Source organism: Anguilla rostrata, chromosome 1, assembly GCF_018555375.3.
Source record: "Anguilla rostrata isolate EN2019 chromosome 1, ASM1855537v3, whole genome shotgun sequence".
Classification (NCBI taxonomy): domain Eukaryota; kingdom Metazoa; phylum Chordata; class Actinopteri; order Anguilliformes; family Anguillidae; genus Anguilla; species Anguilla rostrata.
In genome coordinates, this window is record NC_057933.1 from 33,849,076 (window position 1) to 33,875,451 (window position 26,376).

At 40.3% G+C, this 26,376-nt stretch overlaps 1 protein-coding gene across 9 annotated transcripts in view; it reads right to left on the reverse strand.

Moving 5' to 3' along the window:
- The window catches only part of LOC135254964 (afadin-like), a 197,425-nt gene that overhangs the window by 84,640 nt on the left and 86,409 nt on the right, over positions 1 to 26,376 (reverse strand). For all 9 annotated transcript variants that reach the window (XM_064335658.1, XM_064335648.1, XM_064335635.1 and 6 more), the window contains 4 exons: positions 25,000 to 25,069; positions 22,034 to 22,122; positions 21,864 to 21,925; positions 8,545 to 8,750 (listed from right to left, as the gene is read on the reverse strand). In XM_064335658.1, the coding sequence (XP_064191728.1) occupies positions 8,545 to 8,750; positions 21,864 to 21,925; positions 22,034 to 22,122; positions 25,000 to 25,069 (427 nt within the window). The remainder of the gene's footprint in view (positions 1 to 8,544; positions 8,751 to 21,863; positions 21,926 to 22,033; positions 22,123 to 24,999; positions 25,070 to 26,376) is intronic.

Consider the following 26,376-nt stretch of genomic DNA (forward strand, 5'->3'; position numbering starts at 1 on the left):
GATCTCGAAAGAGATGACTGACTGTTGGAGCGATTTAATAAAACGTTAAAAACAATGATTCGTAAATTCGTACACGAGGATACAAATTGGGATTAGTGGCTGAACCCTCTATTATTTGCAGTGTGTGTGGTGCCCCAGCCTTTGAGCTGCTTTTTGGTCACCAACCCTGTGGTATATTGGACCTGGTTAAAGAAAGCTGGGAGGAAGGTCCAACATTGTGCTAATTGTGTAACATTACAAACAATTACATAAAAAGAGGTACTTTTTTGATCAAATGAAAGACAGACTTCTGATTACATTGTTGAACATGTGTTTAATTTCTTTCATAATCCTGAAATGCAGGTTTGACTCATTATCATTTGCTTTGTCTTTGAATTCTTATCTTCCAGATGGTTAATTTGAGTGGCCAGGTGTCCAGTCTTTCACCAAGTTATTGATTCAACTCAGTCTTTAATTTGAAGTTTTACATCTACTTTTCTTAAAAAAAAATTTTAATAGAATTTTATCGCATACCACAATATTTTCAATCGCCAAAATCGTGATATCAATTTCAGAGATATCGCCCAGCCCTGCCATGAACCCATGAATGATCGGATACTAGTCAATGTAAAGCCAGCTGATCATCAGAAACACGTGTACACATCTTTCATTACACACAAAATATGGGGAAATTGAAAATATACATTAAAACTGAAATAATATTAATATAAACTATCCCTGTGACCTATCCTTTAACCACACAATTGCATTGCTAGTGCCCAGCCTCCTTCTCATGTTGAGAGCACTCATGACTTATAGAGAGCTCTGTGGGACTGGATTTGAGTTCCACTGATGTAGTCAGAGTGGGCCAATGTACCAATGCTATAGTAAAACTAGATTCATAAGTTCTCCAGCAGGCTGGCTGCATTCTCCAGCACCTGTCTATCCCTGAGAAAGCACCATATCTCTCAGGCCACAGAGTGCATCATGTGAAAACAGGCCATGTGTGACGACAAAACAAAACGCAGCAAAAGGAGCTCAGTACTAGGCCTCATCCACACTTAAGGGCTTTGAGCAGAAATACCACCGGAAACCATAATTAAATGTATTGAGTATTCTTTTTTTCTGCCTTATGTTCCAAGTTGGTAAATGATGTCTACTGTATGGGCTGCTTTTAAAGAGGCTGATCTGAGGAGGGACTATTCCTGTTGGCTATCATGAATCTGGCTTAGTCTATCTTTTAGCTTCAACTAGGTTTAGGTTTCTGTTTATGGTGGTGAAACATGGGTAAACTGAACAGGGAGCCATGGAAGATGGTCTCTGTAGGCGAGGGTCCTACCTGTCCACCCCCCGCAGTCTCCTGCAGAGACGGGTCAAGGAAACCATATCCGACGGGACAAAGAAAGAGTCTGTCAACACAACTGCCATGGCAAGGACAGAGACTCAAAGGCACATCACTCACATTAAACACACACTAGACCTTCTTCTCACCGGGAGACAGTGTGGGCCAGAAACCATGAATGCCATCCTGCCAGGTTAAACGCTACATTGAATGTTTTGATTAAAAGTTCAGGGGCTCAGCTCAAATAATCTTTTAACGTGCATACCTAAGTGAGGCTTCATGTTAATTTGAATTTCCTTTAAAAAAAGGTTTGTAAATGTGCCCCCACAGAAGGGTTTAGCTGGATTTACCAACCAGTATGCTCCAGGTGATTTATGGACGCTTGGTACATCCAACCAGACATTTATTTTCACAAAGAATAACAAAAGTCAATATCAACAGTAACAACTTGTAAATTCAAAACAAAGAAATGTACCTAAAAGGTGGAAAGTGAAACATCTTGAAACAAATAAATAAATAAATTACATTAAAATTTGTGAAATTCAAACGTAACGTCAGTTTCAAATCAGTTCCTTTTACTTACATTTTTTTTTCCAGTTTCAAATCTTTTTTTCCCCAACCAACGTTTGGCCTTGTTTTGGTGTGAGGTGGGGATTTAGAAAAGAGGGGCGTGATGGGAGTGTAGTATCCCTTGAATGGCAGTGGTTTTTGTCATCTGAACCACACCAAAAAATATGGCTACTGACTGGGTGCTTTTCACACACTCTTATTATGACAACTTGTAGTATGCTGTCAAAATATATAATTATAACTATACACTATAGCTAACTTGGACTGTTATCAGTGCAGCTAGCAGTACCCAATAGTATATCCATGATTATACTGGTACTAAACCCTGAAGGCTTTGAATAGCCAAGTAAGGTGGCTAGCTAGCTATAGCCAAAGCACATCATACCTTGAAATCTCCAGTACAGCCAGAATATTCTCTAGTGATCCAAGGTTGCAATAATGCCAAGAAATGTCCCTTTGTACAATAATTATGATTGTAATTTGTGTTTTTGTCTCTGTAAATTGCAGAGTGTTTGGGTTTAATGCTAGCCCTTTTGCATTAGTGCTAGGACTTAATAAATAAAATTTCCATTTTTTTGCTTTATTAACACACCCTAGTGGTTGGCACTTCGGCATGCCTAGATTGCTCAGTCCAGACATTCTGTACTCCTGCAACCAAATTATGAGTTGAAAACACAAACTCGGTATTCTAGCTTTATTAGTAGACGATTCAGGACAACTATGCCGAATATGGAGTTTCGCAGTGCCACCATTGTCGCCCTGGTCATGCATTTACCAAGAACCCCCTCCCTCCAGTCCAGTGTTGCCAATTTAGACTTCGTGACTTTTTGACCTTCCCTAACGACTAAAAATCTTATCTAGCGACTAGCGACAAATTTGGCGACTTCTCGCAACTTCTCGGAACTTCGGAAAATCACCTTTCACCGATTTGTGAATGACGTCATGTCTGCCATTCCTAGTGCTCTAGCGTTGCCCACACTTATCAAAGTAATGATTAACCTATGTAAAATCAGCTGCTGTAATTACACGGAAGTAGATCTAACAGATTCTATGCAGCTCGGCCAATGTCATTGGAGGGCAGGCAATTACAAAACATACGCAATGCCTATCGCCGTGCGTGGCTTAACATACTTTTTTTTTATGCAAATGATTATTTTGTTTGTATTTTTGTTTCCTACAAAAACTGCAACTGGTTCAGAACTCTGCTGCAAGGATACTTTCCCGCACATCCTCCTGGTCTCACGTCACCCCTGTCTTGAAAGATTTACACTGGCTCCCAATCACATCACGCATCACATTCAAACACCTCCTCCTAGTCTATAAATCCCTAAATGGACTCACACCCACATACCTCTCTGACCTCCTGCTCCCCTACCAGCCACCCAGACAGTTACAGTGGGCTCCAGAATTATTGGCACCCTTAATAAAAATGAAGAAAAAAGACTGCATATAATAAATGACACAGATAATAATCTATATGCTATGTTCAAATATATGGGAAAAATATACACTTTTATTTCAATACATTTACTCTCATGCTTCAATTCTTTTTTATTAAGTAATCTAATTTTTTCTGAAAACCATAGTGCCATAACCATAGTGCACCCCTAACAATTATTGTAAGTAAAATCAAACAAAATGAAATTGGCAATACAATTTCACTTAATTTAGTTCATCTCAGTCTAAAGGAACTATATTGTGTCATTCCATCACTTCCAGTTTCACTAGAGAATAAAAAAGAGGTAACAAGCATACAAAATCCCTTTGTCATTCATCAGGATGGGAAAAACCAAATAACTGTCAATTCAGAAGAGACCGATGGTAATTTACCATCACAAGTCTGGTAATGGGTACAAAAAAAAGACATAAACGGTTAAACATACCATTTAGCACTGTAAGGGCAATAATAAAAAGGTGTAAAACATATGGAATGGTTGTAAATTTGCCAGGAAGAGGAAGCAGGTGCATGGTGTCCCCGCGGACAGTGAGGAAGACGGAAGAGGGAGGCCATTAATAACCCAAGGATCACTGTTTACGAATTATAGAGATTGGTTTGTTTCTTGCGGTCAACAAGTTTAAAAAAAAACATAAAATGGCACCTCCATACCAACTAACTCCTTGGAAGGGTGGCACAAAGACAGCCCTTACTGAGCACAATAAACAAAACCAAGAATCTGGAGCTTGCCAAACCTAATTGGAATTATGACAGAAAGAGACTGCTATTGTCAGGTGAGACCAAAATTGAACGTTTTGGCCATACACACCATCGACATGTTTGGCGGCAAAAGAGGAATGCATACAGGAGAAGCACCTCATACCTACGGTCAAATATGGAGGTGGGTCATTGATATTTCGGAGATGTTTTGCTGGCAGTGGTCCCGAGGCACTATTTTAGATCAATGGGGCACAATGAATTCAACAAAGTACCAGGAAATTCTGGCAGAAAATTTTGTTGCCTCTGCTAAGAAGCTAGGACTTGGTCATAGGTAGATTGTCCAGCAGGACAATGACTCCAAGCATACATCAAAATCTAAACAGAAATGCTTAAGTGAAATCAACATCCATGTTTTCCAATGATCATCTCAGTCTCCAGACTTAAATTCCATCAAAAATCTGAGGTCTGAACTGAAGAGGGGGGGTCCATAAGCACAAACCCACAGATATCAACAATTCTGAAAAGTTCTACATGGAGCAATGTTCAAAAATTCCTCCAAATATGTTCTCTAAACTTATCACAAATTATAGGAAAAGACTCATGGCTGTCATCTTTGCCAGGGGTGTTTTCACAAAGTATTAAACCAGGGGTGCCAATAATTGTGGAACCTGTTTTTTGGGGAAATATATTTTTTTAAATGTAAGACTTTGGTTGATTCCAATGAATCATTAATCAAGCACACTAGTTTACACATGTTGGAATATAAAGCTTATGCCAATAACTATAATTTTTTTAGTTTAGCATTTTTTTAAAGCATTTTTTGTGCATATTTATCAAGGGTGCCAATAATTCTGGAGCCCACTGTACGTTCATCCACTGCCGGCCTCCTCACCACCATCCCCTTTCAGCGCCGTTCTTTCAGCTACTGCGCCTTCTCAGTTGCCGTCCCCAAACTCTGGAATTCCCTCCCCCCTGACATCGGTACCTCAGACTCACTTACCTCCTTCAAATCACGCCTTAAAACCCACCTCTTTTCCCTAGCCTTCCCTTGATGTCTGTCTTCCCCCTCTGTCCATCACACCCCCTCCTACCACCACTGCATTTTTTGTATTGTATGTTTTTTATTGTATCTTTGTCTAAGTGTTTATTGATAATTATGCTTGTACCCTGGTTTCTTTTGTTGATTGTTTCCTTGATTTCCCTGTGTTGTAAAGTGTCTTTGAGATGATGAAGAGCGCTATATAAAATAAATGTATTATTATTATTATTATTATTATTATTATGTGGTGACGTTATAGATATGCAAATTAACCCTCTGGGGTCGAGAGCTCCGCCGGCGGAGCTCGACAAGATGAAATTAACTTTCGTTTCTATTTGGATGATTAACTTCACGTGCTTTTATCATACAGACACAACAAAAACAATTTTGTTTTTATTATATTTGCAGAGATGTTGATCAGGAAACACGGCCTAGTTCACCACTAGCTAAGAGGCCAGGCAGACGTTGCAAGAGTACACCAGTCTCATCTCATCTTCCATGCAGTTTACTTCAATAAATGTTCTAAAATCAAAAGTTGTCTTTGTTTCTGTCTTCTAAGTGGCTCACTGAGTCTTTGTCTTAGTGGTGGGGAGGCATGCGGCCAGGTGTGAATAGCCTACTTAGCTGGCAGGTATTCCTACCCAATGCATATTCATTACACAAAGGCCATTTGCCCTCCCATTCTCACCTGGTGTTGAAAAATAGTAGTCACAACACTAACTTTTAGCAATTTATTTTATATTTCTCATTGGATTTGCTAAAATATTTTGTCATCTTTTGATACCCAAGACCTTGAAGAACACATTTCAGTGACCAAAAGTCTTATTCACAATTGTTTAGTGTGTTTTATTACAACATTCCTGTGCATGTTCAAAACTACTGTTTACAGTTTGTGTGTTTTTAGAGCAGTTTACAATCCACACATTATTATGACCTACTTACTGCTGCCATATTGTTGTAGCTGAGTTTGTGCTGAAAACAAAGATATGAAACACTTTGGAATCACTGTATATAAAGTTGATGAAATTTACACAAATGTCAGAGCATCGCACAATCACCAGTGTGCCTCATTTTACCCTTAGACCCCAGAGAGTTAACATATGACGTCATCTAGCGAGGTCTAGCGACTTTTAGAGGAGGCCTTAGCTACTTTCCATAGAGAATAGTTGGCAACACTGCTCTAGACTCATCTGTAACTACACCCCCCACGCATGACACACCGAACAACAGTGTCGATCTGGGCATACATTAAAACATTCTTTTACCACTAAAAATTTGTATTCCGTCATAGCAACAAGATAAAGCCAACAACAGCCGAAGGTATGCCAATACAGCCGTGAAAAAACGCTGCTCACTGAACACTGAAATAAACAAGATTAATTTTTCAAAAATTATACCATGTCATTCTACTGTCAATATCTGTGACCAAACATGGAATAAATATACAACCTTACCATTGGTTTTACGCGTAGAGATGTCCCTTTCCAGATGGAGTGGTCAAGTATTGTCTTCGACAATCCGTTTGCGAAATATACGCTCATTTGTGACGCCTGGGTACCTACCAAAATAGCTTTGTATAATACTACACGTTGTTTTCGGTGTTGTCGTCCTTTGTAGTACCATCTGGCTTGATCAACAGTTAATCGATCCAGTAGGTGACAGAAATTTAACTTTTGGAATAGCGTTTTATAGCTCAGTGTAACCGAAATGTTTGTCTCTGCATTACGCATTCAGTATGTGGTATCGGTAAAAGACTCTGTACCTGGCAAAATTATATCGATGACTTTTGTTATTTCTTGGAAAATACTATTATTCTTGAGAAATTCTGAGCATGGCTAAGGCATATGTTTGCTGATAGACCTAGCTCTGATATACTGTTTTCTGGGCTAAGTTAGAACTGGGGAGCGACAGCATTCATTCTGTCTCTGTCTCTATCTACTGAACACAGATAAGATGTCATCATGGCTATGTAAGTGTTACTGCTCAAAATATTTGTGATGCATGCAACAGTTGGAACATTGCCAAAACGTGGTGGATGGTCGAAAATTGTTTTCATGTCGTCCCATCCCCATACAAGAAAACATACAAGAGCACAGAGTACAGAAATACATATGAGAGTTAATTATTACACATTTAGGTACTGTACTGCATTGTGTGACAATGTTTTTGCATTATTTTTTAATCTGATATCAATGTTTCATCTTAAACCTTCGTAAGGGGTTCATTTATATGCTTTATAATGAACAAAAAGCGTTTTATTCATTTTTGGAGAGATTTTGTATATTTTTCTGGACCCCTAGATATTTTAGACCACTGTACTGACGGAAAGCTCATACTGTATTACCCACTTGAAAATGATACAACAACACACACACCCACACACACGCACACACACTATGGCCTGCTTAAGTCTAAACAAACTGTCTAAACTGCGAGTAAAGCCCTACTACTAGGCATGCCAGGAAATTGATGTTGATCATTTAAAGCAGTGGTCCTCAATTCTGACCCTAGAGAGCCACAGGTTCCCCGATCTTTTGTTGTTACACAGCATGTGAGTACCACAGAAACTTATCAGCCAAACCAGCCGATTACAAAATTAACTCAGGTCAACCTGGTTTATTGGGTCTAAATCAGTTGCTGATCTCAGGGTGAAACCAAAAACCAGCAGTCTCTGTAAGCTCTCCAGGACCAGGATTGATGATTGAAAGCTTTGCATTATACCCAAGTAACAAGGCAACTTGAGCAATGAATGAATATCAGGGAACCACAACTCTAAGCTAACGTTGCCTTTCAGGTTGCATGAATGATTATCCAAGTACCTAACAAACATAGGTAGACCACTAGATAAAATGCTAGTTTTACTGAATATTTCAAGGTACAATGTGCTATAGCCAGTTAGCCACCTTAGATTAGCTGTAGCCTGCAGTGTGAAAAGAAGCCAACTGGCACCACCAAGTGTTTCAGAGGAGAACAGCAGATGTCTACACTATTCTGAATCGGCAGTGGGGTTCCTGCATGAAAGCAGCTGCAGTAACAGATAATTGAACATTCCAAATTAGGGTGGGGATTGTTCAGCCCCATCGTGAGTGCCAATTTTAATTAACACATTAATTTCCTGCCAAATTTTCTGGAATAACCTGTATTTCAGATTGAATGTACAGTAGTTGATGAGATGAGACTATTTTAAATCCATTTTATAGTATTGTCTTTACATGAACAATCAACAATCAGTCCTGTTGCATACCCCCAAGAAAGTAATTTCTTATAAGACACTAGAGCCAAGGTCAGTTTTGACAGCATGCGCTTGTAAAAATGTCATTACTCTGCTGCAATGAAGGAAAAGAAATTGACCCTTCACTTTAACTAGATATGCACATTTAACACCACACCCTGTTCCCACTGAGGAAGGCTGAACTACAAATAAAACAAAGCTTGCCACTGAAGGTGTGGGAGGCTCACCTGTATAACACCTTCCATCATCCGCACCATCTTGTTGACAACGGCAATGACCCGGTGTGTCCGCTCTGCTGGGCGCATGTCAGGTCGGTAGCGGGCTGACAGCACGAAGCGGCAGGTCAAGTAGAGCACATAGGTGGGCGACAGCTTGAAGTGCACGGTGGAGCTGTTTGTGTAGCTGATGACAGCAGACAGAAAGGCATCTTCCGCTGTGAGGCAGAAAGGAAAGGGATGAATCTATGGCCATATACACTGTCAAATTATAACTTCAAGTCTAGTGCTAAAAGACAGAATTAAGGGACACTTTTCAGTAAAAATTGGTGACATACTTTTCTGGATGAACTGTTTGTGCTGAATTAATTTATGTTGTTTTCCAAGGTGTACTTTGAATGCCTCATGGAGAAAAAAAATAAAATTATATATATATATATATATATATATATATATATATATATATATATATCCACGTGATATATGAGCCCAGCAGTTCCCAACCTTGGACATTTACCAGTTTTCTGAGACACACTCTTTTTTTTCCTGTGTGCTATGACTGTGCAGCTTGGTGAAATCCGTCCCACTAGAGTTGGTGAAGTATCTGGTTTCTTTTGGTAATTACGTACCGCGTTAGATTTAAACTTTTCCTTGTGGTTTCCTTGTGTTAACTCTTCATTGTGTTAGGTAACTATCTGGCGCTTTTTGATGCTTAGAATTGATAGATTGGCTACTTGGCCTTATTGTATGTGATAATTAGTAGGCACTCTGACTGAATTAGAGTAATCAGCACGTTATTTGAATCAGGTTTCCAATTGTTAATTAGGTGCACTCGGAGCAACGCTAGCTCTCAGTTCTATGTGCCAGCTTCCCATTCCAGTCTGCTCTCTCCCCCCCAGAAGGCGCTTCCAGCGACGTGGCCCCCTTCGAAAACGGAACCTCTCCAACCTCTGCTACCCCCCACTGACCCCCTGTGAGAACTTCACGGTCACGGGGGGCTATGGAACTGCCAGTCTGCTACACGCAAGGCTGACTTCATTTCCGCCTATGCCTCCCTCCTATCCCTTCAGTTCCTTGCCCTCACAGAGACCTGGATCACACCAGGAAACTCTGCTACTCCTGCTGCCTTCTTGTCCTCCTACTCCTTCTCCCACTGGTTTGTTGATCTCCCCCACTTGGAAATTATCTGTTCTCCCCCTCTCCGACCTGTCTATATCTACTTTTTAATATCACCTGTCTCTATCACCTACTCTACTAACCTCTATATTGTTGTTATTTATCGTCCTCTGGGGCCCCTAGGAAGTTTCCTGGAGGAGCTAGACACCCTGCTCAGCTCCTTCCCTGAGGACGGCACCCCGCTGATCCTCCTGGGAGATTTCAACATCCACCTAGAGGCCTCACAGTCTGCTGCCTTCCTACCACTACTCCACTCCTTCAACCTCTCCCTGCAACACTCTCCCCCAACCCACAAGGCAGGCAACCTCCTAGATCAGATATTCCTGAGGAACTGCTCCAGCTCCAATCTCACGGTTAACCCTCTGCATACATCTGATCACCACTTCATCTCCTTCTCCCTCCCTCTTGCTCCCCATCCTCCCTCTCCTCCTCCCACCCCCACTGTCACTGTTCATCATAACCTCCGCTCCCTCTCACCCTCTTCTCTCACTCCCAAAGTCACTGCTTCCCTCCTCCCCCTTCAATCATTCTCCAAACTCCCCACTGACTCCGCATCCTCCACCCTAATTTCATCTCTCTCCTCAGTACTCGACTCTCTCTGTCCTCTTGTCCCTAGGCCAGCACGCTCATCCCCTCCCAGTCCATGGATGTCTGACACCCTATGCACCTCCAGGGCCAGCCTCCGTGCTGCTGAGAGGAAGTGGGGGAAATCCAGGGACCCATCCGACCTTTCAGCTTATCAGTCTCTCCTGACAGCATTTTCTTCTGCTGTCACTGCCGCTAAGGCAACTTTCTATCAAACCAAAAATCATAACTCCATTTCTAACCCTCGTCAACTGTTCTCTATTTTCTCCTCTCTCCTCAGCATGCCTCCTCCCCCACCTCAGTCCTCCTTCACTGCAGATGACTTTGCAGCATTCTTTGATGAGAAGATTGCAGACATCTGCAGCTCCTTTGCCCCCTCCGCCCCTTCTGCGCCCTCTGTGCCCTGCGCCCCCTCTGCACCCTCCTCCCCCTCTGGTCCCTCTGCGCCCTCCGCCCCCCCTGTGCCCTCCGCCCCCTCTGTGCCCTCCCCTGTTTCTCCACATTCTTTCCCCTCACAGACTCTGACGTTTCCCAGCTCCTGCTCTTCCACCGCCCTACCACCTGTGCTCTCGACCCTATCCCCTCATCTCTCCTCCAGGCAATCACACCTAATATCCTCCAATTTGTCACCTCCCTTGTGAACTCCTGCCTGTCTTCCAGATGTTTCCCCTCATCCTTAAAGAGGGCCCACATCACCCCGCTGCTGAAGAAGCCCACACTAGACCCCTCTGTCAGCCAGAACTACCGGCTGGTATCTCTCCTTCCTTTTCTATCCAAAACGCTTGAACAAGCTGCATCTAACCAACTCTCCGCTTTCTTCTCTCAGAATAACCAGCTCGACCCCCACCAGTCCGGCTTCAGGCCTGGCCACTCAACAGAGACTGCACTCCTCTCTGTCAGTGAGTCACTTTATGCCGCACGAGCAGCCTCCCTCTCCTCTGTCCTGATTCTGCTAGATCACTCAGCTGCTTTCGACACTGTGGAGCACTCCATCCTCCTGTCCTCCCTGGCAGCAACAGGGATCTGCGGCACAGTCCTTGACTGGATTGAGTCCTATCTCTCCGATCGCTCCTTCCAGGTTGCCTGGGCTGGTAGATTATCGCCGCCCCGCCCCCTTGCCACGGGAGTTCCCCAGGGCTCAGTCCCCTTCTCTTCTCCTTATACACCAGATCCCTTGGCCCTGTAATCTCTGCCCATAGCTTGTCCTATCACTGCTATGCTGACGACACACAACTCTTTCTCTCCTTCTCCCCATCGGACACACAAGTCCCCGTCCGCATCTCCGCCTGCCTGAGGGACATCCAGAGCTGGATGGACAATGACCACCTGAAGCTTAACCCGGGTAAGACGGAGCTAATTTTCATTCCTGCTCTAACCTCTCCCCTCCTTGATTTTTCCATTTCCCTAGGGGACACCTTAGTGATGTCATCACCCTGTGCCAAGAATCTCGGAGTGGTGATGGACAACAGGCTGTCCCTCTCCAAGAACATCGCAGCAGATTCTTCCTGTACAACATCCGGAGAATCCGCCACTTTCTCACCACCTACTCAACCCAGCTCCTGGTCCAAGCAATGGTACTATCCCGCCTGAACTACAACAACTGTCTTCTGGCTGGCCTAACGGCATCTGCCATCAGACCCTGCAACTCATTCAGAATGCTGCAGCTCGTCTGGTCTTCAACCTTCCCAGACACTCCCAGGTCACCCCCCCCCCTGCTCACTACCCTCCACTGGCTGCACGTTATGGCTCGCATCAAATTCAAAACATTGGTCCTAGCATACCAGGCAGTCAAGGGATCAGCCCCAGCATACCTCCACAAGATCTTCAAACCCTACATGCCAGCCAGACCCCTCCGTACCGCTACCTCAGGACGCCTGGCACCTCCCCCTTTTCGCATTTGCGCTTCCCCGTCACGTCTCCTGTCTGTTTTGGCTTCAAAATGGTGGAATGACCTTCCCGTGGAAGTCAGAACAGCTGAGACCCTGACCACCTTCAAACGACTATTGAAGACTCACCTCTTCAGGCTGCACCTCTCCCCATCCCTCCCTACCTCCCTGTAGTCTCTAATTAGGGGTCCAAGCAGCGAAGCTGGTGGAACCCTATTGTATCTGTTAGGATTATTATTATTAGGGGTCCAAGCAGCAAAGCTGGTGGAACCCTATTGTATCTGTTAGGATTATTAGGGGTCCAAGCAGCAAAGCTGGTGGAACCCTATTGTATCTGTTAGGATTATTATTATTAGGGGTCCAAGCAGCGAAGCAGTGGAAGACAGTGCCAGACATTATTTGAAGACAGTATCGGGTGAGTTCGTTTAGTCTTTGAATCTGTCATTATGCTGAGAAACAGCTAAACCATTTTATTGATAGGTTCTGAGTTTCTGTGCAAACGCGTGAAAACACGCTGGTATAATGAAACAATGACGATAGCCTAATACATATATAGTCCGCTTCGTTTCGTTGCTACCATAACATAACAGACTATCTTGTGTCTACAGCTGCAGTTTCTCGCTGCAATTTCTAACATTGAATATTCACAAAAGACGCAATTTATGCTGTACTCTGCCAATGTCTAAATAAATAATACGCTACGGTAAAGCTTTAAGAGGATGAATCATTACTTTTCTTTGACATGGATCCATTTGAAGACAATAACGGGTGAGTTCGTTTACTCTTTAAATCCATCATTATGCTGAGAGAAATCGTATTCTCAATTTAATCTCTAAATTGACTGTAAGGTTAGGGTTGTAACTAGTTAGCTGTTTCGTAGGTGACTTAGTTAATGCACTCGTCTTAACTATTGCTTGTATTTTTGCATAGACTGCGTTGTTGCTGTTCTTGTTCGTGTTAGTGTTAACCAGTTTAACCTACAGGGTCCAAGTTGAACTATGCGGTTGCTCCCTGCACTTGGAACGGTAGGCTACTGCCCTCTAGGGTTTTCGACACACTTGTTCCCGATTATGATTATAAACTTTGTTGTACGTCGCTCTGGATAGGAGCGTCTGCCAAATGCCTGTAATGTAATGTAATGCAATATTCCGTAGCAACAAGATAAACCCGACATTAGCCCTAAAATATGCCAATACAGCAGTGAAAATGCTGCCCACTGAATAACGAAATAAACGAGACAAAGTTTTTAAAAATTATACCATGTTATTCTACAGTCAATATCTGGGTCTAAACATTGAACAAATATACAATTTTACCAATGGTTTTACGCGTAGAGATGTCCCTTTTGCGACTGAGTGGTCATATATTGTCTTGGACAATCCGTCTGTGAAATAGACGCGCATTTGTGGCTACCTTCAAAAATAGCTGTGCATAATACCACACCTGTTGCTTACGGCTTTGTCGCCCTTTTTAGTACAATTTGGCTTGATTGATAATTCATTTATTCCGTAGGTGAGAGTATAAGCTTTCTAACGATGTATAACATGTCTGATTTTGCTTTTGGAATAGCGTTTTATCGGTCAGCGTAACCGAAAATTTTCTTATATGCCAGTGTCTAAATAAATAATACGGTAGGCTATTCTGCGAGCACTACGCAGGTCGCGATACTCAATACTGAAATGATACTTGAAACTTAAACGATGCTAATTCGATACTCGGTACCTAACGATACTGAAATTACCTTAATAGATCAGAAACGTAATGTCCACAAGGGTTGACCTCAAAAACGGTTTCGTATTTGAATTTTCCGACGTTCGGTAGTTCTGCGTCAAATGTAAAAGCCAGGGAAATGTGTCTCCCGCATTATTGATTTAGAGGATGAAAAGTGTAGTTTGTCAGAATCTTCGCTAGATGGCAGTAGCAACTAAGGTTGCCAAGTGAGGTGACCTGCACTTGTGCATTCACTTCCCTGATACAGCGCAAGATTTGACTTAGTTCACTTCAGTAGCAATAGGTGTTCCAATTTGGAAATATTTTATTATAGATAGATGCTGTATTGTTATTAAAATATGCTGTTTTTAAATCTATTTAAAGGTGAAAGACCTGTTTTAAAGATTATTTCGTTTACAACTGTTTAATTTTTTAAATATATTTAACATATTTTATGTCAGTGTTTAACACTATAGCTATGATATTAATAGTTGAGAGGTTCAATAGTGCGTAATACTGCAAAGTTACCTATGTGCCTCTTGCGGAAGTTGTAAGGCTTGTCTTGATTGTAATCATTGTTGTAAGCTCTGGATAGAGCGTCTGCTAAAACCTAATTAAATGGGTTGTTAATGAACCAGGTTGTTCATAAACCATGAATTCGAAAATGAGGTCAACCCTTGTGGACATTACGTTTCTGATCTATTAAGGTAATTTCAGTATCGTTAGGTACCGAGTATCGAATTAGCATCGTTTAAGTTTCAAGTATCATTTCAGTATTGAGTATCGTAATACTAAACCTGGTATCAGTATCAAAGTAACAATTTCGGTATCGTGACAACACTAGTGTGATGCCTTTTTTAGTTGCGGCGCAGAAACACTGCAGCTGTGCATACACGCCAGACCATCTAAGTATTACGACATGCCATCTAAGTGTTACGACATAGTACAGGCCTTGACGGGATGCGGCCAGGACATATCCGTGGCGATGTAACTAAGTCATCCGACAGCGTCTCTTAGCACAAAATTAGCCATAAGTCATCAATATTTTATACGATCATCATGATATTCAGTAGATATGTTGGGTGAAGGCATATGATCATGAGGACAAAGCCATTTTAAAATCGCTCCATAGGGGGCGCGATGGTGCCAATGCTTGGACCCCTCCCAACGCCGCTTACGGCTTTAATTGACTTTGTAATCTTACGTTTGTAGCTAGGTAAGCTGTTTATCTTAGTTGACATAGTTATTGCACTTGTGCCTACTCAACTATTGCTTGTTTTATTTGCATAGACTGCTTTGTTGCTGTTTTTGTTGTGTTAATCAGATTAACCTACAGGGTCCAAGTTAAACTACGCGGTCGTTCCCTGCACTTGGAACTGTACTTCCCTCTAGGGTTTTCAACACACTTGTTCCCGGTCTTGGTTATACACTTTGTTGTACGTCGCTCTGGGTAAGAGCGTCTGACAAATGCCTGTAATGTAATATAATGTAATGTAATGTAATGGTACCTGAACCAATTAAGCAACCAAATCAGTCAGTATAGCTTAGGCTATTTGAAATTCTCAACTCAAATCATCACATAGATCAAAGACACAACTTTCAAATTATTAAAATGTTTTGGATAAAATGAAGTGCTAGTAGGCCCTAATATAAAAAACAGTGAATTAAATATAATTTTATTTGTAATTTTGGCAAAGGCTACTTAATAAATAAATAAAAAATATGCATAAGCAAGTAACTTCATAGTATCGTTTCTTTTTTAGACAGCTCCTTTAATAATGTGTTTTTGCTGTGCATGGGTATGTTCATATTGTTTCTGCAAACAGATTAGGCAGTGCTCTGTATTGAAAATGACAGCTGTCTGTTTATTTATCAGCTGTTTCACATTGATAAATAAACATTTTGTAACCAACTTACTGAACACGGCGTACACCCACAAGGAGTTCTTGTGGTGTTTAGCAGTTCTGAGTCAAAATTATGTACAAGCCAAACGTTTTGTTGGTGTTTGGAAACACCATAAACATGTTTACAGTAACATAACCACACTGCATTTATCATTTTGTAAACTTTTTATCTTAATAGGCTATCATTCCTTTTTTCTTCATTAAACTAGATGCCATGGTCATATTTAACAAGAACACCCTCCCTGCAGTCTCATCTGCAGTTATACCCCCCGAACATGAAACACTGGAAATAGCATGTATCTGGAAGTTCATAAGGAATATTCCTTACACCGCCAAAAATTTGTATTGTGTCACAGCAACAAGATAAAGCTAGCAATAGCCCAAAGGTATGCCAATATAGTAGTGAAAAATGCTTCTCACTGAATAGCTAAAAAAAAAAAAGTACTTTTGTGGAATTATACCATATCATTCTACTTTCAATATCTGCAACTAAATACTGAATAAATATACAATCGTACCCTTGGTGTTACACAGAAAGAAGTCCCTTTCAAGATTTAGAGGTTATTCACAAATAGAAAGCAGGGGTAGGTGTTTTATTAATTTTGCCAACTCATGGCTAGAGCAAATTCTCTGGGGAATGGATCAGAAGAGGCGGAAGCATGAAGTCTAGCCAGGATACATATGAATATGGAGAAGATGTAGGCATTACTGCTTGTAACATATCAATTATTTAAGTGTTATATGTATATATGTATTGTGCATTTGGGGGCTAACTAATAGGCCTAGGGCCATTGTTAGCATACCCAGTGCAGTGTTAGCATAGTGGTTCTTAGCTATTATTTTGAAATTACCTCTTATGGAAATAAAATAGATACCCTAATTGACTTAACACAGGAAATGTATGGCAACATGAAATGTGGGGAGTTGTGAAAAATTGAGTTTGAATGTCTTCAGCCTAGGTATATGTAAACTTTTGGCCTCAACTGTAGCTAACAATCAAGCCAAATAATGTTATCCCAAAACGTAATAGTTTGGAGAGCTAAGAAAAGCAAATATTATATTCAGATTAACCCATTCATGCATATGCCAAATCAGGGCAATCCTCATCCATTTTGGGGGCGGTCTATTTAAGGACTTATACAGTATTTCTAGATGTAGGCATCACACAGACTTAGAAAATGGCTTAAATGAAGCAGGACAGCCATACCATTTTTTTAAACCAGTATTAAGTTAGTGTAGTATATTTTCATAATTTAGGTACAAAGGAAGTGTCACAAATACAAAGAAATCTTGGAGAAAATTACCAATTTTCTACATAGCTACACATTTCCTGGGTCAGAAACTTCTTGACCACATCTGACAACATTCTTGCCAAAATCTGAGGGTAATATGCTGAAGTACTAAAGATCTATGAAGCAAAATGTAAGTAGTGTACCCTGGCATCCCTTAGTGTCTGAACTGTAATTGAAGCAAGCATTTTAGTTTTAATGGCATAAACGGACATGTAAATATTTAAATTTGACAAGCCGCTTATGACCACCACTGGTCTTGCTTACCAGCACCGGAATATCAGCAGCTAGACCAGTAACTGGCTTTGGTTAGGATATAGCCACCGCCGGCCTCTCGGCAGTCTGATTTTTGTTACTTCTCCAGCGTCATACACCAGCGATTTTAAAGTGTTATTTAAACTAGCTGTCTTATTAAAACTAGCTTAATTTAAATGCTCCCTGTTGGTGGAGGTGCCGCTGAGAGGGGGCAGGCCTTGTCTGTGAAAAGGCTGTAAGCCAATCAGCCAATCAAATGAACAAAACTGTCTTCCGTTTCAATCAAACTACCTTCTGTTTCTCAATCAAACTCTCTCACACATACTAGTATTCTCTCTTACACACATACTATCCTCTTTTACACATACAATCTCTCGTACACAGACAATCATACTCTCACACATACTGCCATTCTCTTGCATACTGACAATCAAACTCTCACACATACTAGTATTCTCTCACACACAGACTATCAAACTCTCTCACACACTACAATTCTCTCACACATGCAATCAAACTCTCACACATACTACTATTCTCTCGAATACTAACAATCATACTCTCTCACACATACTACTATAGTCTCTCACACATACAATCATTCTCTCTCAGACACTACTATTCTCTATGGTGGTGTGCTCTGAGAGAGTATAATGGTGTACGTGAGCGTATGATGCTGTATGTGAGAGAGTATAATGGTGTGTGTGAGAGAGTATAATGGTGTATGTGAGAGAATATAATGGTATGTGTGAGAGTATAATGGTGTATGTGAGAGAGTATAATGATGTGTATGAGAGAGTATAATGGTATTTGTGAGACAGTATGATGGTGTATGTGAGAGGGTATAGTGGTGTGTGTGAGAGAGTATGATGGGGTTTGTGAAAGGAAGTATGATGTATGGCCTAAACGGCCTCTCATAAAATTGCGCTAACATCTTGAAAGACAATCAATTTCATTCTGAGTGGTAGGAATTCTGCCAAAGCTGACCACCAGGAGCCACTACAATAACAATGATTAACCATCAGCTCTCAGCATTATTAGCAATGGCTAACAGTTGTTGATTATGACCAATATGAATATAAAAATATAAAAATATGGCAAAGGCAAAGGTGGAGTGGAAAAAATAACATACATAATTGAAATATTTCAAACAATAATACTTACATATCGAATTGTACATCTTTGCCATGTCTGTATTGTAGTGGCAGCTGGCTAACTGCTGTACATGTGTGTTTACTTCCTAGTGATGATGTAGCCAGTCCAAAAACTGGGCAGCAATTTTGAAGCTCACTTCCTGGTCACTAGCCCCAGTGCAGTTGGCTCTAGTATACTGTAGGTGTTTTAGCCACCTGTTTCAATGTAAGTGAATGGTAACAACACGGTCAAAGTACGAAGTAAATAATTTCCGCCTAATGCCCGTTAGGTTATTGTGTTATTTAAACAAGATCGTAATAATCAGGGACAGTTTGCATCACTGCCGAGTCACCATATCTCACGCACTTAGTGGATGACCGAACTTCATGCTCATATAAAGGTCCCAATTTTCACTACTGCACACTCTCTGGCTCCAATTTGTACAACATGGCGGCGCCCACAAAGTGCACTTCACGGGCTTCAAAATGCTTGTCACCAAGCCCATGAAGAGTCAATGGGTGACATCACAGTGACTTGGTGACGAGATTTCATAAGACTGCATAGCATACCATAATCCTTTAAAAATAGTAGAGAACAGAAATACAAGAAAGCCACCAGGCTGATTTCCATTGTGGTCCTCTAACATTCAGACACGACAAAACAAACTAATTTTCATCCCGGTCTATGCAGTCACATTTCACAACCTTTCTTTTTGGGACAAATCCCTACGTTATGGCCAAACATGCAGTCATGGCTCAATTTTTACTGTATTTGCACATTAGCACCAAAATTTTCAAAGTACAGCCCTGGGATCAACTTTATTTTCATCCCTGTTCTTGCAGTCATCTTTCAATCACGGCCTTTCTTTTTAGGAGAAAATCCCTGTTTAATGGCCAAATATGCAATCAGGGCCCAATTTTTATAGTTTTTCCTCAATAGCTCCATTATTGTAAAAGCACAGACCTGGAATTAATTTAATTTTCAACCCCGTCCTTTACTGTTTTTGATTAATAGCTTTCCCAATTTTCATGATAGAACATACACAGTATAGCACAGTGTAATTATGGGGGAGAGAGTGAGGAGGTGGATTGCTTGCTGTGGCTGCTGAAGGGCTGGAGGGCTGTGTCTTTGGAAGCGGTGAGGCAGTAATTCTGTAAGGGCAAGCAAGGAAGTACTGATGGTCTTGGGCTTTTCCCAGTGACTTTGACTCACTTGGGTAGCACAGTCTCTCCTGCACATTTGGTTTTAGGGAGCGTAAATGATTGGGTGCAGGTGAATCAGTCACTGAAATTCTGGCCAACTGGTTGCAGCTTTTGCTTCTCAAGCCAGGGCTTCGACTGGCTGTGGAGTGCTGTCCAAGGTGTTGGGTTGTTCTGGCAGAGCTGCTGTCCATGGTGCTGATCTCTGGTTCCTTATAGTCTGTCTGCCAGTTGAGGGGAGTGACCCTTGGGGAAGATGTCTTGTCATGTTTGGGATTGAATTCATATTCATTTCGGACGATTGTATTCATTTCAGACCATCCTTTGGCCTTTTTTTGTTTTTAAGAAAAAAACTCTTTAATATTGCCATTGCCAATGGGCATAATAATTTTTTTTCTTATTTTTTGCTCAATAGCTTTAAGACTTCTTCATGACACAACCTTTCTTTTGCGGCAAAAAAGTCATACAATATAGCCCAATGCAAGTTCTAGGGAGATGTTTACATATTATTATTTCTTTATACTTTTTCCAAAGCTGTAAGTCTTTAGTTGTTACTGATGAACTTAAATGATTAAGTTCAATGAAAGTTTCACTTCAAATGTCTTTGCTTGCTTGAGAAATGTCTTGGTTAGTGCCATAAATATAACTGCACTAATAAATATTAGTGGCCACCGAATGGCCACAAAACCACAACTGATGTTAATTCATTCAAACTTGGTGTGTTCAGCTTAAATAACTATGTGAATAACAGCGAGCTTTAACACACCTGAACAACTTTTATTTCAAGAAAATTTAAAAAAGTGTCTGGATCTTGCTGCACTATAAAAAACAAATGAACAATAAAAGGTTTAAGGATGAAAATAGTTGATCCCAGGGCTCAATCATGAAAACTGGGAAAGTTATTGAGCAAAAACAGTAAAAATTGGGCCCAGATTTCATATTACACCATAATGTAGGAATTTTTTTTCCAAAAAAGAAAAGTTGCGAAAGGTGACTACATGCACAGGGATTAAAACACATTTCACACCAAGGCTGTCTTCACAAACAAGAGAGCTATTGAGTAAAAACACAAAAAAAATTCCCTGACACTGCATATATAGCCTTACTGTTAAAACATTTTATTAACAACATTGACATCACACAGAAAAATAAAGCAAAAACATTTTGACACACTGTGGTACACATACCTAAACATGACACCCGTATGTTTTTCTGTACTCTACAGTATGTAATCTTTTATTGCATGGGGATGCGACCTGTTACTATTATGATTATTCCAAGGGACATTTTACATTTATCTAGCTCATATCAGCACACAGTAAATTTATGAATATTTTTCATGCCATTTCCCTTCCATGCTAACCCATACAAAGGTGCTGAGCAGTAGCAAAGGCTAAAAGCTGCATCTTATGATCAACGTGAATATAACAATATCAAAAATATGACACAACATAAATAATTGAAATATTACAAGCTGTGATATGTACCTGTTCATATATATATATATATATATATATATATATATATATATATATATATATATATATATCCTAGCTAGACTTCATGCTTTGTTTTCCAGTCCCAGAAAAAAAATGCTTTAACCATGCTAATGAGTTAGCAAAATTAATAAAATGTTCTAAAATCCAAAGGAAGAAAACAATTATGCATCAACAAGTGCTTGCATATTACTGCCTAATGTTAAGGTTGAATGCACAACTCTCTGCTGAAGCAACCACTCACACAGATATGCAGGGCTCTCACACATTGTAATAAAATCCAAATGAAACATGCTATATACCACTGGAAAGCTTGTACTGTCCTTTACACGATAAAAGAGTTATCAATCAAATCATAACGTATTACTCAGAACGTAAAATGCAAGTGAGGTTTTGAGCATTGCTGTTGTAAATACCTACCCCACTTTCTATTTATGTGCTAATTTCTCAATCAGATTGTTCAGGACGATAAATGACCACTGAATCTTAAAAGGGTAAAACCAATGGTAAGATTGCATATTCATTTCATATTTAGTCACAGGTACTGATAGTAGAATATTGTGGTATAATTCCACAAAAATCCCTTGTTTATTTTGCTATTCAGTAAGCACTGCACCACGCATGACACAGTATGGGCAACTGAAACTGTACTGAAATCTTTTAAAGGATAGAATTAGAGGGGGAAAAAATAACTTACTGCTGTCCCTAAACTCAATCCTGGCTGGCAGCGTCAGTTCTGAGCCCAAACTGTCTTGGGATCTGAGAAAGATGAGAAGAAAAAAATAAAAGAGATTAATGGAAAAGGGTGAATTTTGCATCACTGACCTATGGCTCAGGCATACAGATTAAGGGTGGTGGAGTTCTTACCTTCCATTGTGCATATCCAGCCTGACCAGGGGCTTTACCACGCCTCTCTCACTGGCCTTCCCTGAGCCCATCTCCAGCTTCCCTGAGCTCTGGACCCCAGAGAAATACAGTAAACCCAAGATATATGCAAACGCGCACACACACACACGCACACACACCTTATTTACAGCAGACATGTAAATAATGTCTCACACAGGTTTGGCATACACATATTATTTACTGCACATATTAGCTTCTCTCACAGAGGTCACACATAAACACATTATTTACAACACATGTGAAATCACAGTATCACAGGCCAGGTTACAATTTGGTCATGCATGCCCCATACGTATACATCACCAAGTAATTTTTAGGGTTAGCCACAGAAACAACACGAATGACCACACTCACTACTTAAAAACAACACCTTTGCAACCTTCTGACCTCATCTAAAAACCACACAAAATTCAGATTTCTCATAGCTCAACAGTAAGTATATCTACTGTACTTCAAACCAAAAAATCACACCAATCATCTGCACATAGTAAAGCACGATGCTTATATCTCTGATAGACCAAACTATAGCAAAATCTGTAGTAATCACAGGTTGCACTGTTTTATTAATTGACTGAAACATCAACTTCATGAAAGCACAGGTCATAAAAATGTGAGTGAATAACGTGTCCATTTTGAATACCACCAAACAACAACACTTTGCTTGCTGTCTACATGTAAAGATTAATAATTCTACTCACAGATGTACATTTCTGCAGACATCAACGCTATAAATGTAGTTATTTCACATGTAAATCCTCCAACATTGAGGTTCACATGCGCTCTTGAACCAAAAATATGTTGAATTAGCCACCTGGAAACATACTTCTGAGCTGACTAGCTAAGATTGCTGCCATCTATTTGTTTTAAAAGGAGGCAAGATAGCTTGTTGGTTTCTGGTAGAACCTTTTTAAGCTGTAAGCAAACTAGCTATTTATGATAACTTTTCAATCCCAAGATAAGAAGGTTACTGACTTGTTATGTGACATCCCTTGGACACACAGAAGCTAGCTACACATTCGGTATGATGAACGCCTATGGAGGTTCCTTGTGATGGTCTGCTTGAAGTACAGCTACCTGTTTACCTCTGGCATACAGAGTTTGGCCATCGATCCCACGCTGCATAACTAAAATGGCTATAAAATTAGCTATATACCTGAGCCTGAGCCCTTATGCTATCTTGAGCTTTGATAAAGAGAGGAAGCTGGCATTCAGTCTTTTTCTATGCCTACATGTCCGGTACAAGTTAAGCCTACATCGCTCTTTGTTATTTAGCTTCACTAGTAATATACACAACACAAAATCTCACTGTACATGGTATATTACTTTAAGTATGCTTATCTACAACAAGCTATATAGGCACTCTTGTGGCACTCCTGGTAGCAATGAACTTACTTTACTGTTCCTGAAAGGTGGAAACATATGTGGCAGAGGTTGGTTTAAACTTGCTATCAATTGCCCGTCGAGACCATTGACACATTGCCTCTCAGATGCTATCATTATAATTAGAAAGCTAGCTATAGCAATATTTAGCCTGTAGAAATGGGCACAGGACACAGTTGTAGGAATAGGTTCCTTGTAGTAGTCTGGTACTAGTTGCAGCTCAAAAGAAAAAACTTAAAAATGGCATGACGATTCATTTATGTTACAGAATAGAAGACTTCCCATTTCATGCACAGATTGCCAACATTAACCCCTTCTGTATCGCACGCTTTTTCAAACACAAGCCTAACATACCCAAAATAAAATGAACCTTCAAACCCTTATGATTACAGGCATAATCCTTGTCTTTTCTGAAAGGTAACCCTTTGGAGTTTGTTTTCTACAAGTCCAAATAATATCTTGCCACTGGTTGGCTGTGTACTGGGCAGAACTTGCTGGCACATAGTGAGTCCCAGGGGCTATACTGAAGGACTGGTTGGCCAGTACTTGTCAGAGAAGCTTGTAGGTGGACTCAACTTGTTTTAGCGAGTCTATCTGAACCGGAGATAATAACATTTTCATGTACACAATACTTTTACGACTACTTCGCGAGTTTATAATGGCGAAATGGACAACCATGATAATTCCTCAGGAGATTTTCTATGTAAACAATGGGCATTCGATTGATGCATCTACAAGTTAGCACTTTTTTGGACTAAAAATGACTGAGAATTGGATCCTTGTCGTGATCCTTGTGATAAAAACACAGGCTTTACAGTGATTCGTGTCGTCTGTGAATTTCCAAAATGCATAGAAGGTGAGGTCTCCCTAACATGTTTTGCCACCCCACATATTACAAAATAAAGAACCATTGTCGCAGAAACATTGGTACTGTAAAATCTTTTATAGAGAAAGAATCATGAGTTTTAACGCTTTCAAACTGTATATCATGTGACCAGACTGATTGAAAATTTAACCATAAAAAAGTGAATGAATGCAAATAAACCTATCCCAGCCCATATGATTTAAGGGGTTAATCCATATTAATCCACATTACACATATAGTGGATAGTTGCTCTCAGAGGGAAACGTTTGACAGAATTAGCAACAGTACCTCAGCCTTCCTTTGGAGTTTACTTAGAATAGCCCTGTTTTCTTACAATCAAATAGTGAACATCAACAACAAGTGAAGTGTCATGGCCTCTTTAATGAGTTACCAATTGAATAAACACAAATACAAGCGCACTCATACACCAGATCTGGCATGGACAGAAATTCTTATGATGCATTTTGATACTTTTGCATAAGCACTAAAAAAAGGAAAAGAGGAAGTTTTCCTTTGTAAAAGATCTTTTGATTGTTTATAAAACCTATGCTGTTGTTGAGGTGTTTTGCTGAAACAGCAAAATGATAATTACACAGTAAAAGCCCAGAGACATGAAGGCAAACTCCAGAGGAAGGGATACAACTGATATCAATGCTGCACACGAACACAGGAGAGGTCCTACTTTGCTTGTTGGAAGGGCAATCTTCCCACAGACATCTCTGTGGGGGTCAAAGGTCGCCTCAGCGATGCTCCTGTTGACAGGAAGAGAGTGAAGCAGTCAGTCCCTATTGTCGTGCATAACAAGGAGAGGGGCATACTATAAACCAGACTGTCTCTCTTAATGGTGTCAGAAAAAAACCATCAAACAAAATAGAGAAACATGGTACAGAATATACAGGAAACACAACAAAAACAACTGGAGAGTAAGAGCAGGATAAGAGAAAGCAATGACATCAGAGGCAAACAAGAATTGATGCTTTCAGGTTGAAATCCCAGCTGTTCTACTCCTTTAAAAATCACACACACACACACACACACACACACACACGAACATTCAGAATTATTGCCACCCTTGATATAGATGCATAAAAAACAAACAACAACATTACTGAGATATATTTTATTTTACCCACAAGCTGAATATATTACGTCTCAGAGAAATCCACCAACATTTTAAAAAGACCATATTTGTGTGCATGAAGAATCATTAGTTTTCTCCATGATGATGTATGATAACGAGATTTTTAATGTCACCATATATATAAATAAGTATAATTTTATTGCAGATTTAAATTAGATTTTATTTAAATTAATCTTTAAACTGCCAATAATTATATCCACTTTCACACATGCATCTTAACCCATAAACGTTCCGGAAATTTTATGTGTCTGCATCTTGTCTGAACAGAGCCAGAGTCAATTTTCTGGATCAGGACCTCGTAAGTTCTCCGTAAATCTTCTGCCACAGCTCTAGAGTGAACAAAAGCAACATTCCCGGATAAAGCACGTAAAATGTTACAAAATCCTTTTGTTTCTGGCACAATTTCTTCAAAGGTGCTATATGCTATTTCCATCCCAGTATAGTACCCACAAAGGGCGAGCTGCAATCCCAAACTGAAGCATGACATCGCCTTGCTGGTTTCTCTCGATCAAAACTCTGCCCCACGAGTGGTTGCCAGATACTCTCACAACCTTTGTGTCTCAAACAGAGTGTGATGGGAAGCTGACAGCACCGAAATTAAGCAAAGAAATCTGTCATAATTAGGAGTTAATTGGCACCTATTGGCTGTATTTAAGGGCCTGCCTTTAAAGCCACTGCCTTTTTTCCCTTGATACCATGAGAAAATCCAAGCAACTCAGAAAAAATCTGTACAAACAATTGTATGCAAATATAAAAATCTTGGGACCACACAGACACTGCATCATTCAGGAAGGAGGCACAAATTAACTCCCAGTGCTGAACAGACTTTGGCCAAAAGGTTTAACTGAACCCCAAGACAACAACAAAGGAACTGGTGAAAGAGTTGGAGACATCAGGTACCAAAGTATCTACATCCAC